We start from the raw sequence: 14,382 nt of genomic DNA on the forward strand, positions 1-14,382 counted from the left end.
AGCAGCAGCGGGCGGCTGGGGGGCATTTGTAGCGCTCCTGGGGCAGAGCGCCGCCCCCTCACGCCCCCCCGCTCCAGGCCTTGAGGGGCGGAGGTGGGACGGGCGCGCCTCCTCCTCTCCGGAGTGCTCGCTGTGGGAGGCGGGTGCGCTCTCCGTGGCCCCGCTGCCTCCGTGATGATGCCGTTCTAGTGAGGGATGATGACAGGCAGAAGAGGAGGAGGAGGAGGGGAGCAGAGTCGCCGCCGCTGTTGGCAGCCCTGTCTCTTGCTCGCCTCGCCAGCAGTTCCTGGCTCCCGCTGCCAGGCTGCACATCGCGCTGCCTTGCCGACGGGCGGCGGGGTGGCCGTGGGTTTGTGGTGAGAGGTTTGTCCTCTCTAGGTGCTCTGTCCCCCGCCGAGCAGGGCTTGCATCTCCTTCCTCCTCCTCCTGCTTCCTTCCCCGCCGCACACGCTGCCGGACGAGGCCGGCCGGGAGCGGGAGCAGCGGCGCTCGCCCCCGCCTAAGGGGACCCTGACCATGTCAAGCAAGGGCAGGAAGAGCAAGGAGCAGGGGAGAGTGACCTTCCCCCCGCAGCAGGAGGAGGAGGAGGAAGGGGCAGAAGAAGAGGAGCAGCAGCGCCGGCGCCGCGGCTGGAGAGGCGTCAATGGGGGGCCGGAGCCCCCTCTGCCGCCGCAAAGAGCTGTCAAAACCCTCCGGGAGCCCTACGGATACTACCCGCCCCCCCCTTTTGCCAGTACCATGTAAGTGGGGCCCGGGGGGGTGTTCGGAGGGGCAACTTCCCCGAGCAGGGATGCGGCTCCCGGCGAGTTTTGGGCCCGGGGGTGCGGCCCCGTCCCGGCCGATCCCGGGAGCGGCCGCTCGGCTCCCAGCGCCCCGAGGGGCTCCGAGTGCCCCGGCCCGCCCTCGGCCCCCTCCCCAGCCCCGGCTCTGCTTCCTCGGCGTCGGGCGGGCACAGGTGTGTGCCGGGGCAGAGAAGAGTCCATCCCTTCCTTGTTTCTTATTTTCTCTCTGGGTGGAAGTGCAGCTGCCGGGAAATTGACCAATTGTTGGCTCGGCTAAGGTTCAGAGAACCCGTTGCTAATGCTGCCGCTTTATTCTTATATATTTTTAAAAGCTATGCTGAGATAAAACTGAATTCCCCACAGAAATCTAGGACACCTGTACAGAAAAGCCTTATCCTGTTTGGATGTGCTTTTCCAAAATATCCATTTATTTTCAAAGGCACAATCCTAAACAACTATCTATCTAGATACACGAAGAGATGCTGCCCATGCAAATACACTTACTGTAAAATAAATGCATTCAATGTTACTAGTAGGGGTGATAACTTTCTTTTCCCTGACTTCAAAAATGTAGGTTGTCCATGAATAATTCACTAATTTTTATATCATGCTGCAGTTTAGGTAGACTTAACCTCAGAGGATTGCTTGACTATTTTGTTTTCCTGACAATGTTTAGTTCTTAATTAAATATTTTAATTATGAGATAGCAAACACTGAGTTTTAAGATAAGATATTCAGCATCTGTAGAAGCCTTAATTAAAATCACCCCAGAGAAAACTGTAAAATACAGAAATAATTAGGGTAGTGTTTAGAATGGGATAACCACAAATAATGGTGGGGTTTACCATCCCTGTGCATAAATTCTTCACAAATACCCTGTGCCCAGCAATTTGCACTTGGAGTGAATTGGTCTTTCACATGTCTTCAGCTGTCAGAAAGTTAGTTGTGCTTGAGTTACTTGTCTAGACTCCCATGTAGATGATGGAATGGGAGCAGAAATAGCAGCGGCAAAAGTAGTATAGCAATTTATCTTCTTTTTTGGAGGTGCCTGTCTTTATCTGCCATGAAAAGAGACTTGGACACATTATTTTTAGACAGTTGAAGCTGGCTCAGATGAATTGTAAGCTGTGAGTCCTCAACTTCTGGGTCCCAAGTCCTTCTAGAGAGGTTGACATGCTCCTGTGTTGAAGAAATGGGTACTACACCTCGGGGCAGGGGGGGGATCAAACTGGAGTGCAGTTTACACAGCTGTAGGTGTTTGAGCCTGGAGTGAGCTCTGTCTCATGGAATTGTTTCTGGTAGATAATTCTTGATATCCTGGGAATCTGTGAGCCCAATGGACTGACAAAAGAATTGACATGGATTAATGTAGTAAGAGTATATTGAACTGTTGTGTATAGAGGCAAAAGACACAGAATTAGATTTTCCCTGTTATGTGACTGTGGTTATCCTTGGTGTAGCAGTGGGATTTTTGCCCTGGAGTAACATTGTGTGTTTGGTGCAAGTGCCTAAAATCATTGTGCATGTTGATGAGATAAAGATGAGCATCAGCTTGCTCCTGCTGTGCTCAGATTGACACATGTCAGGCTTTAGCAGGCACAGAGTGAGAGTCCTTGGCTGGAAGGATTTGTAGTGTGAATACTCAGCACAAGGTGTGAGGGGAAGAGGCAGGAAGATGTGAAGGAGTGTGCCCATGAAGGCAGACATCGCTGGGTTCTGAAATCTCTGAAAGCAGCAGCCTGTGCAAAGTGCCTGTCAGTGTACAGCTGGCTCCCTCCTGTGCCAAATATGGCTGGGGAAAAAAAGTAATTAACCTCAGATTCCCACTAAGATTGCAGACTGGAGGTAGTACTTGTTTCACAGGGCACTCCATGCCCCAGTGGGGAAAAGGTGGACAAGACCTGTAAATTAAATGTAGTAGGCATCAGATACCTGACTTGCCGAGTCTCTCTGAAAATCACAGTGTAGTTTTCTGGCTAGAGAGGCAGAACACAAAGAAAGGACTAAGTTTCAAAGGAGCTTTACAATTCTTTGTTGGTACAGCCCTGTTAACTTGGCTCTTTCCTGGTGAGATGTTTGCCTTGTTCTGTGTGTGCATAGATGCCCTCCTGCCATCAATACATGGTCCTTTTTTCCCACAGGAATTCTGATGGTTGGTATTTTCCTTTGAGGAGTTATTGAAGAGTAATGGTCAGAAAAAGCTCTGCATAGTTTCATGGGGCAGGAGTTTGTTCCATCCCCTAAGTGCATGTACACCTCCTCCTGATATTTCACTGTAATTTTTTTTCCATTTTTTTGGACTAAATCTTTCCAGTTTGGAGCCAGCACTTGTGTGAGATGACATGAGGGCATTTTGGATGATGGATTGTGTCGTTTCAGACCAGTGGGAGAGTACAGACCTCAGTCAGATCTTGCAGCTGGCCTGATTTATGTTCTGCTGTTCAGCTGAATTAGCCTCCCTCTTCTGGAAAGCCCAGGCAGTAGCTCACAGAAAGGAAAAGGAAGCTGTCATTTAATGCATTTTGGATTTTGGTGCAGGGACTCCCAAATTTTTTGGAACATGAGCCAGCATGCATGAAGGAGACGCCAGTTTTAGTGGTGAAGAAACAGATTAATCCCATTTGGCCCATTCTGACACAGGGGAAGCAGAGACTGGAGAGAGGGGAAAGGCAGTGAGGATGGGGGCTTGCCCCTCCAGCGCTGCTTGTGGTCCTGCTCAGAGCCTGGAGCTGCTTCCTCCCAGGGAAGAGCTGGTTTTTTCTGCTGCAGTAGCAAGTAAAACACTTGAGATGGCTTACTTTGAGAAATCTCAGGAGACATTAGCTACAACTGCTCTTGTGTGTGTGTGTCTGAGCACTTCTGTAAGGCAATTATGGGTCTTTAATTTTCAAACTGGGGCCTCAGAGGTGACTCTTGGCAGAACAAGAGGCACGATCTGCATCTCCTGCTCGGCTGACTCTGGTGTTGTTTCTTTTAAGAGCTGTTGGCATTGTGTGCTTATCAGATCTGTCTGTTACCACTGGGCTGCATTTCCTTTTCAGGGCTAGAACGGAATCAGGATCACTCATGTGCTGTAGTTTACCAGGGGGGTAAACTGCTTGTAAATTGTTGATGCCATCTTTTATTGCATGTGATAGTTCAGGGAGAGTAACAGCCTGTTCTTCAGCATGAATTTCTCTATGGATCGGGGAAGACCCAGGATAAAATGTCTGTTTCTTCAGCTACTCTCCTTTCCTTTAAAATTGCTTATGCTGTGTGCAGTGTTTAAAAGTAGACTTAGAAACAAGACTATAAATCCTTTGGATTGCTGTAGATAATGAGCGGGATAAGGAAAAAGGAATTCTCAGGTCAACTCTCCATCCCACATTTCTTTTCTGCTGCAGTTCTAGATTGAACATGAAAAGGGATAGGTAGAGTAACAGTAGAAATCTGTAATTGAAACAGCCCATGGCAGAAGCAGAGAGATTGTTGTGCTTTTTTCCAGTCCTTTGTAGTTGCTGTGCTGCTCAAATGTCTTGCTTTGTACATTCCTTGTAGGAATAACTCTGACCAGGCAAGGATATGATGCAATGTAAGGTCTTAGTAAAACCGGAGACAAGTGGGCATTGATTGTTCCATGGAAAATCTTTTTTAAAATAATTTTTTATTTCCCATATGAAGGTCATACATTTTAAATGCAAATACTTGAGGTAAGCAAAAGCATGTTATAATGTAGGAGAGGTTTTTGTACGTCTTATTTACCAGGTCTGTAATGGACCAATGAATTGTTCAGAGCGCACACAACATTGCTGTGTCTGAGAGCTTGTGATGCTCATCATCAGGGAAAGGCCTTGAAAGGTGTTGTGCTCCTTTAGGAGCCTTGGCCTCACTCAGGTGGGAGTTCTGCTGCAAAGCAGAGCTGAGGAATGACTGATCCTGAAGGTTGCTGCACAGTTCCTGACATTCTTCCTCCTTTCCAATGCAGTTTTGGAGTTCCTCAAGACAGCTGCAGGCTCAGGGCCGAGTGAAACGTGTCCAGGTGTGGTGGGACAGGTGTGCTTCATTCAGTTAACATGGCTGATCTCCAATTCCATCCTTCTTTATCTCTACTGGCCAATTAATACAGAATAATTGGGCATTTTTCTTACTTGGTTCTTTTGTGGTTTTATTGCCATGCATTCTGAAGATATCTTGATGTTTTTGTGTATGTGTTCTTTCAACTATTTGGAACAGTTGGGAGGAGGAGCATCGTGATTCCCATCTCTCCTTCCCCTTTTTTAAATTAGGTTGTCAGTACCTTACAGAGACAAGGCTGAGTATTTGAACTTTCAAGGCTTTGCAAATAGAACACAAGTAATTAATGGACACTTAGTTCTATTTTAATCATATTTTTAAGCCAGTCTAGTGATGTTGACAGATGCAACTTGAGATTTTGCTGGTTTGATTATTTCAGATGGCAGATAATACATATAAAATATGCTGAAAGTGGTCAAACATGTAAAACTAAAAACTAACTATTTTATTCATATTTTGGGATAGCTAAAATATTAGATGTGAGAAAAGGAAAGCAGAAAAAGGAATAGGAGACCTTGTACCCGATTGTTGCATGCATTACTCTGACCAGAGCTATGCTGGCTTCAATGTCCTTGAATTTGCTGAGGGAAAAGTGGAAAAAAAGAGGGGAGAAGTGTGGACGAACACAGCAGCCTCGTGGCCCTGTGGCGCTGCACAAGAGTTTTTGCTTTTTGTTTTTTTTGGAGATGCCTTGACAATATTTTAGTCATTAAAATACCAAGCATCGTCCATCTTTATTTTGAGAAGGTATTGCAGTCGCTTCAGATCCATCATTTCTGTCAAAAGGTTTACAGTTAAGGATATCTTCCTTCCTAGGAAGCCACTCTTGAGAGGACACTTTTGAAAGGAGATGTGTGTGTCTCTGCAGAAGTCAGATGAATAACCTCAGTGATCACCCAGATAGTGGGGTTTGAAAGGAAGGTAGATAAAATGAAAATAAATGTCATATTTCAAATTATGCTGAAAAATTAAACTGAATATATAAGAAAAAATGTATTGTGTATTTCATAAAAGATAAATGAGATTCAAAGTGGCAGCTTAGAGTCTTCTTAAAACAAGAAGTCAGCAAGAGTCAATTTGTTTTGTCTTTGTTACATTTTCAATAGCTATGATTTTTTTTCCTCATAACATTAAACACTACATTTCTCTATCTGTGTGGTTTTGGATGTGGAGGATGAGTGGAAGTGTAACAGCAAAGACAGTAAGATCTTGTTTAAAAAGAAACTATGAGAAGACAATGTATCTGGTTTTACTTCTGATTTTGCTGGGCAATAAGACAGCAGCGAACTGTGGCTGTTCAAAATGTGCACTCTGGGCTCAAGTCTTTATTTCTGAGTACTCCTAAGTGGGAAATATGCCTGAGGTTTAAGGCATTAAATCAATTCTGTGTTTAACAGAGTTACAAATCCTCTCTGTTATGCAGCCTTTTTTATAGATTTAAAGAAAGTGGTATGGAAGTGGGGAAAAAAAAGAAAGAATGGATCGTGTCATGTTTGCCAGAGCAGTTTTGCCACATCTTTCAAAGAGTAAATAGCAGTTAACATTGCTTATTCTGTGGTGCCACTCAGGCTATTTCAGGTAGTCCAGAAATGGCAGCCACAGATAACAAGGTAAAAAGATCAAATGCTTCATCCCAGGAGAGACCTGCCCTTGCTAATGAGTTTCACAGTCTCTTTGCTTGATGAGCAACTGAGCTGCCCGTTTGTGTTCTCTGAAATGCCCAGGGCTTGGGCTGGGTTTTAGGATGTTTGTGGCTGTGATAAAGTGATTAAGATTGTACATTTGGATGTAGATAGCTGCAAGGGCAGGCCTGTCCTTACAACCTGGACGCAATTAGTTCTGCCCAATGAGAAATCCTGGGGCCGGCAGTGCTGCATCCAGAGATGGCAACAGGAAATTTTGTGCAGTGGCAACAGAGCAACAGAGCTCCTTGTTGAGAGACCACACCCTCAAAAATCAACCCCCAGCAGCACTTAGGAGGCTGTTTCTCTGTCTGTGGATTTGAACCTGCATCAGTTTGGATGTTTGCCTTCCAAAGCTGCCCATGCAGATGCTACTGTGTCCACTTTAATGCAGAGCCCTTGTGTGCCCAAAGGTGTCTGTGGCATTTTTCCCTTGGTTCTTTTTTGCAGACTGACAGGGTTTGCTTAAAAAGGGTTGTTTAATATTTTGGTTTGCCCTTGGCATTCATTACATGGACTCACATCTCTTCTAATGCACTGAGGGTAGAAGGATTAATTTCCTTTTCAGTTTTTCTGTCTGGCCTTTTACTCCTGTGTCTTGAGTTTTTCAGCAAAGTGAAAAAAAAATTAATTTTCACAATGCTCCTGTAAGATGGGAGCCAACTGTTCTTTTTTCTAAAGATGAGGAACAGAGGCACGTAGGACCTAAGAAACAAATTTGCAACTTGAAAGATTTCTTTGTCTCTATGTATTGTGTGTGTATATATATATGTAGAGCATTGTGTGTATTCAAAGCACACCTCCATTAAGTCATGTTGTTTATCAGCAGCACTTGGTGTCTCCATGCCCATGAAATCATCCAAAGTGATCTCTGTCTCTTGAGCTACTGGATTAACTGATAGCAGCTGGAGGCTGCCTTCCTCACTGTTCAGCTGGACTAGAAAAGGCAAGGGAGATTGCTGAGCTTGCCAGGCAGTTGTCTCCTGCTGCTGTTTTCTCCAGCTAGGCAGTGGCTGCTCCTCAGCCTCTCATCCTGGGTCCCTTCTCTTTGCAATTTCTGTCCAGTCTCACTGCTGTGAGCCTCCCTGCCCCTCTCTTGTTTCCTTGCCTTGCTGGATCCAGCTCAGCATCCCATCTGCCTGTTCTCTGAGCACATTCACTGGTTCATAATTCCAGTTTCTGTGTTTGCCAAATTAGCTTGCTCAGCCATTCTTCTCATCTGTTACCCTTCTCTTTCCTCCCTCTTTCTTCTTTTGCAACTGGTTTCTGTGGAGTATCCACGGGTTTGCTGGTTCTCATTTTCCTTTAAAACATTTCTTTCCTACAGCCACGTTTCCTCTTTCTAGTGCAGCAGTTATCCCAATTTTCACTCATTAACTCTTTGACTTGCCTTTTTTTTTTTTGATCATGGTACAAGAAAGTTCACACAGCCCCTCTCAGCTCCTGAAATGGGTGATGTAGAAACAGGCCCAATACAATCCACAACATTGCAGGAGTCCCCTGGAGTGAGAGCTGATCCCAGTCTGTACTTGATGACTCCTGGTGCCTGGAACCTGTGAACAGTTTACTTGTAGAAAGTCTGCTGAATGTGTATTTAGTATTGTCATCCAAAAATCTGTAATTGGACCAAAGTGATTTGTGAGTAGAAGCTTCCAGGTTTAACATTTCTAGTAGTAACACGAGAAGCTGTGATCAGGCTTCATCATGTGTTGCTTGGCAAGACACCCTGAAGAAAATGTGTTTTCACCTCACTTTTATGTGATCTACAACATGGTAAGTATTAAGTATTGCCTTACTTATACCATCAGCTTGAATGCCTGTGATGGATAATATTAATTACTACTGAAAGCAGTAGATGAGTTTTCATTTTATATATGGGAGGGATTTCTGAAGAGGAGCAATGTCTTAAAAGGAATGAAAAATGTTAATAAATCTTGACCATGCTAGGAGAACACCAGTGGCCTGAGGCATTGAGCCTGTGAGTGCCTTTAGATTGCAGACAAGCAAGAGCAATCCCAATTCAGGATACTGCTTGTCAGAAAACGGGCAAAGGACAAGGCACAAAATAAGCTGTTGCAGCCGCAGGATTGGAAGTTACAAATTACCACCGGAGTGAAAATTTGTTACCTCTCGCTCGTGATTTCCTTAGGTACATCGAAGAGAGCCCGTCCCTGAGGCGGATGACCATGATGAGGGAGAAGGGAAGGCGCCAGGCCATCCGGGGCCCGGCCTTCATGTTCAACAACAGGGGCACGAGCCTGACGGCCGAGGAGGAGCGCTTCCTGGACGCCGCCGAGTACGGCAACATCCCCGTGGTGCGCAAAATGCTCGAGGAGTCAAAGACGCTCAATGTCAACTGCGTCGACTACATGGGCCAGAACGCCTTGCAGCTCGCTGTGGGGAATGAACATTTGGAAGTGACAGAACTTCTGTTAAAAAAAGAGAACTTGGCACGGATCGGAGATGCCCTGCTGCTCGCAATCAGCAAGGGTTACATTAGGATAGTGGAAGCAATTTTGAATCATCCCGGGTTTTCGGTAAACAAGCGACTGACTCTGAGCCCGTGTGAGCAGGAGCTCCAGGATGATGATTTTTATTCCTACGACGAGGACGGTACCCGCTTTTCTCCAGACATCACTCCCATCATTTTAGCCGCCCACTGCCAAAAATACGAAGTCGTGCACATGCTGTTGATGAAAGGAGCGAGGATAGAAAGACCTCATGATTATTTCTGCAAATGTAATGACTGTACAGAGAAGCAAAAACATGATTCTTTCAGTCACTCTAGGTCAAGAATAAATGCCTACAAAGGACTGGCCAGTCCGGCTTATCTGTCCCTCTCCAGCGAAGATCCAGTGCTCACTGCTCTCGAACTCAGTAATGAACTTGCCAAGTTGGCCAACATTGAAAAAGAATTCAAGGTAATGTTTTTGTGTTTCTCTGTCTTTGTTATTGTTTTAAAGTTGCTGCTACTTCATGTTGTCCTTAGATGCTGAAATGATTCCCCATGTTTTACTTTTCCAATTACAAATACTCTCATCTTATTGTCTCTTTTATTCTTGATACATAAGCCTTTAGAAGGAATTTTTAATGGTATAAAATTGCTTTTGCACCTGCTGTGTTTGGAGAAATTTGGTAAAATTGGAAACTGGAAAAAGTGTGCGTTCTGATAACCTTGCAGCAGACAGAAAACAATTCTGGTTGCTGCAGCACACAAGGACTGTTCTTAGTTACAAATGCTGAGTAATATAAGTGCAAAAAGCAGAAATATTTGGCTTTTCTTGGGGGCACTGCAGCACTGACCTTAATTTGTACTGATTTTGACTGATGTCTCCAAATTGTTAAAAATACCCAGAGTGGATTTTTTTTTTTTTGGATGCACCTTTTAGGAATGTCATGTGTTCAAAACCAGCTGTTAGACTGCTTACAGATGTTGGTCCTCTTACCTGGTTTTCAGCTGTATCTGGTTTTGTATGTCAGTGCTCTGCCTTCTTTATATGTTTCAATTATTGGCTTAGTTAACTGTTGCCCAGTGGTTTTTTAAATGCTTTTCCTGTTCAGTTGGATTCCTTGAAAAGGACCTTTCCTCTTGTTCTCCATTCTCCCCCTGCAGCCAAACCCCACCAAAAATCAAACCCCAGTAATCTGCTCGTAATGAGAAAAGCTTGGCTTGGGGAATGACAGACTGCTCTCAGTGGGTAGAGATATTCACAGCATTGTCTCTGGGTGTAACAGCAACTTTATTGGGGTTCTGCAAGGCCAGTGTTGGCTACCACTTGCTCATTTAATATCTTGAAAGATGATCTGAGAGAGACAAAGGATGCATTAACCTCTCCAAACAGCAGCAGACACTGCTTACCCTGTGGAGTACTCAGAAGGAATATACAACAACCCGGAGAAAGGAGCAGAAATTAACCAAGTGAAATTTAACAGAAGAGGAGGAAAATTCCTGAGAAATAATAGGTCCATATTCAGCTGAGTGAGTTAAAAGAGAATTTAAAAAATAAATTTTCAGTGGTGAGAAGGATTAATGTACTATAACACAGACTGATGAAATGTAAAATTCAGCTTTAACCCTTCCTCTCCTTTCTTTGCTGAAGGAACTCACTCTTACCATGCTGTGTATTGTGTAACCTGGCACATTAATTGAATACTTCCTCAATGTATTTATTCAGGAAAAAATGTCAGATTTTTCTTTTTCCTCAAGTGAAAAAGTACCCTGCCCCCAAAAGCTAAATTAGGGCAAGCTGCATTGTGTTTTTGTTAGGCAAGGATGTAGGTGATTAGAATTGCATAGAAAAATTACAGTGGAAAGAAATTAATAGGAGACTCCCATCTCACAGGTACTAACACCGTGCATACAAATTTCATCAGAAAAACAGGTAACTTGAAATTTTGGAGGAGAAAAGGTGAAGATTTTTGATTGAGCTTTAATTTCAAACCAGAGCTTGAAAAAATTATTTCCATTTTTAAAATGGTAATTCCCTGCTATTTTGGGATGCCTAAAACCCCAAGAATTCACTGTTTTCACAGATTTCAGTATTTTTGGATAGCACTTTCATGGCTACTAATCTTGCCAGGTGTATCAGATGATTCAGTTTTGGCACCTACAGTAAAAATTGTCCCAGACTCCTTGCTGGGGTGGAAGTTCCAGCTTCTCATCAGTGTCAAAACGTTCCAGTGAAGTAATTACTCTCCTCATTGATGTCACATCTCTTTTTTTCTCTTCTGTTTCTATCAAGCCTGATGGGAGAGCTGAGTGTTTCCCTGGAGTTCCTCCCATCTGTAACTCCCTTTTCAGTGCTTTCTTCCCTACAGATCTGTCATCTGAAGGTGTTTGGCTGATAACTTGTGTGCTTTGTCACATCCCAGAGGATAAGGCTTCTAATCCAGCATTTGCATTCCTGCAGACTTCTGCTGCACTCTCCTCTAGGATCATCACTGGAAATTCTCCAGTATTCCACTCAAATTCAATCTGTAGCACAGCACTGAGCAGAACTGTTTCAGGGTGGAGAAAAATGGGCAAAATACTTCATCTGTCTCACAAGAAAAAAATGGACAAATCTGTTTAAATCACAATTTATTCTCAGTATCTATGGAACATTAAGGCCCACAATGTTTCCTGTGTGTGCTCTGCTTCCAGGATTCAGAGCATTCCTACAGAAAATACTGTTCTGGGTGATTTGCCCTCAGAGAAAGAGCATCGGTTGAACCCGTTTAAAAACACCTGAGGGCCAAGTTTCCTGGTGAATGCTTGTTAAATTGAACATCCATTGCATATGCAAAGCCCAGTCTGCCCCTCTTGCTTATCATTTACACTAAGAAATTCTAATGCACAAACCAGTGTTTGCACAAGTGATTTAGAAATGTGGGAAGGTGATTTAGGACCTTCTTTCATGACAGTCAGTTCCTCAAGAAAACCTGATTGATCACATTGATTTTTAGGTTTTGTTTTATTTTCCTTTTAGGAGAAAGGATTCAAAGAAACCACAGAGCCCTGATTTTTCTTGGAAGATGCATGACATTTAGCAAAAAAAAAAAAGTGCTGAAAATTAAAAAAAATAGATGAGGAGACCAGAGCCTTAAAGACCCTTTGATTCTACTCCTTTCATCTCCAAGCTTCCTTACTTCCAATTGTGAAATCCTTGTTTCAACCTGCTGTTTGTCCTTTTGCTCTTCATCTATTATATTTATTTCTTCTTTACACTTTTGATCCTTTCTGATCTTTGCATCCACTTGTCTTCTTCCCATGTATTCCTCTATTCAATTCTCTCATGGCCAAGGCAGGGAGTGCAGTATTTCTCTGACTTTACTTGGTGTTCTTAGTCCTCTTGGTCTCCTAATTCCAGGAATTGCCTGCAGGATTTCAGATGACATCAGGAATTTCAGTTTGATCTCAGTCATGAATGAAACCAAATTGTAAAAACTGAAACTGTATCTTGTCTTAATGTAAAAAAAGTGACCATTGCCATAGCTGGAGGATTATCTTTTCCTTTCCAGTAGCACCACAATGTAGTTTGCAACACAAATATTCCCGATTTCAATGTTTTCCTGCTCTATTTTTAGCAGACCATGGCCACTGCAGCACGGCTTGAGGAGTGTCTGGGTTGGTTTACTGAAGTTAATTGATATTCACCCTCCTCCCTGAGAACTTAAAGCTGTTATTGCCCAGGGAAGGGAGGATTTCTGGCAGTCAGAACAGCTGATGGAACTTTCCTTTGGAGTCACCATAGGAAGAGAGAGGACAAGGTGGCTAAAAGCCCTGTGGTTATCTCTCTATACCAGCTTTCAACTAAATGCTGTCCTGTGTAAGCAAGCTCAATTGTCCCAGCTGAAATTGCTCTGGCAAGGATCAAAAAGGTGCTAGTCCTGCTTTCTATTGGATAAAAAAAATCCCTGTTCCCAGTTTTGCTAAAAGCTCCTACTGAACCAACAGAAGATGTGGACGTGCATCTAAAAGCAGAATCTGTCAGTGTTCCAAGTAAATTTACATAGTGTTATCTCAGCTGAACTAACAAACAGTGTGCAAGCTTGATCTAGGTTTAGGCTCAGCTTTTGAAAGGACAGGGCCCAGATCCATAACCATTAGTGCAATTATGTGTTTTCTTTGCATATACAGTTACATGTGCAAACTCACCATATATGTGATATCAAAGTGGCTCTTTAGCAGATAATAACATGCATTTATGATTCAGTATAATGGCTGTGAATTAGGTGTGCACTGCTCGTGGGCTTTGGTGCTTGCAGGAGTGTACCAAAACACAGATCCCTACATTTTGTTTGACTGCATGTGATGGCTCAGAATAAATTTCCTTTGCAGTGGTTACAAATCTTGAGCACGATCAGCTGAAGGTCTTCTGTTCGTGCGCTTTGTTCTTTGCACACAGACTGATCCCTTCTTTGGCAAGACTCCAGATGAATTCACAGGGCAGTGCTTGATGGTAGGAGGGAGAACAGAACACACAAATTTGGGCAGGCTTTTGATGTGTGTCAGAGTCCTCTGAAACACAGCTTTGAAATTCCAGTCGTTGTCAGTTGGCCTGAATGTCCCAGAGTCACCTGGGAACCTGGAAACACAGGGTGCAGGCTGATATTTTTTGATGTTACGAAGATGTTTGTGCAACTGTTGATCTGGTGTCTTAATTTGTGTGTTCTCAGGAGTGAGCAGAGGTGATTTGGATGACTGGGGCCATAGATTAAAATTCCTTATATTCACACAACACCCTAGAGGTAGAAGGTTGTTTGAGAATCAGGTACTGTTTGTCTGCTTAATTTTGTAAAGCAATCAGATAGACTGGGATAAATTTGATTTGCTAATACATAGGTAAATAAAGACCTGGAGAGGGAAATCTGACAAGTTTTCTTGCTGTAAGATTCAAAGCCAGAGTGGGATATTAAGAATGCGCATACTGGCTTGCAGTTCTCATAACAGCATTTGTGAATAATGTAGGCTGTATTTATTCCTTAAATTTGACAGAATTAAACCTCATCCATGATATCATTAATCTTATCTGGCAATAAGCATCATTCTTGTAAACAGGTGGTGTATCTACCAATGAAGAAACATGTCATTCATGTTTTTACTGTTGTTCTACTGCTATTAGAAGAAATCTGGGTAACTCTTGTGGTAGGCAAACGTGCAAAGTGTGGAAATAGCTCTTATTATTTCCTAACTATTAGAAATCCACTATTTCTTCTTCTGTTTCTTCACAATTAGCAAAATAATGAGAAAACACTTTGTAATTGAAGCCTCTCCCTGCAACTGGACAGCACATGTTTATTCATACAAGGACAAAATTTGGGTTGTGTTATGTCATGAAGCACTTGACTAATACAAAACCTGTATTCTAGCAGTTTGTACTCAG

The 14,382-nt window shown here is 43.4% G+C and overlaps 1 protein-coding gene across 1 annotated transcript in view; it reads left to right on the top strand.

The window, feature by feature from the left end:
* The first annotated feature begins 253 nt into the window (after positions 1 to 253).
* Positions 254 to 14,382, top strand: part of TRPC3 (transient receptor potential cation channel subfamily C member 3) — a 33,057-nt gene continuing 18,928 nt past the window's right edge. Inside the window, exons 1-2 of the mRNA XM_054283750.1 lie at positions 254 to 740; positions 8,667 to 9,438. Coding sequence (XP_054139725.1) covers positions 517 to 740; positions 8,667 to 9,438 — 996 coding nt within the window. The 5' untranslated portion in view covers positions 254 to 516. The remainder of the gene's footprint in view (positions 741 to 8,666; positions 9,439 to 14,382) is intronic.

The sequence above is a fragment of the Melozone crissalis genome, unplaced genomic scaffold (genome assembly GCF_028551555.1).
Source record: "Melozone crissalis strain CALT ecotype California unplaced genomic scaffold, PUWL_Pcris_2 ptg000039l_1, whole genome shotgun sequence".
Classification (NCBI taxonomy): Eukaryota; Metazoa; Chordata; class Aves; order Passeriformes; family Passerellidae; genus Melozone; species Melozone crissalis.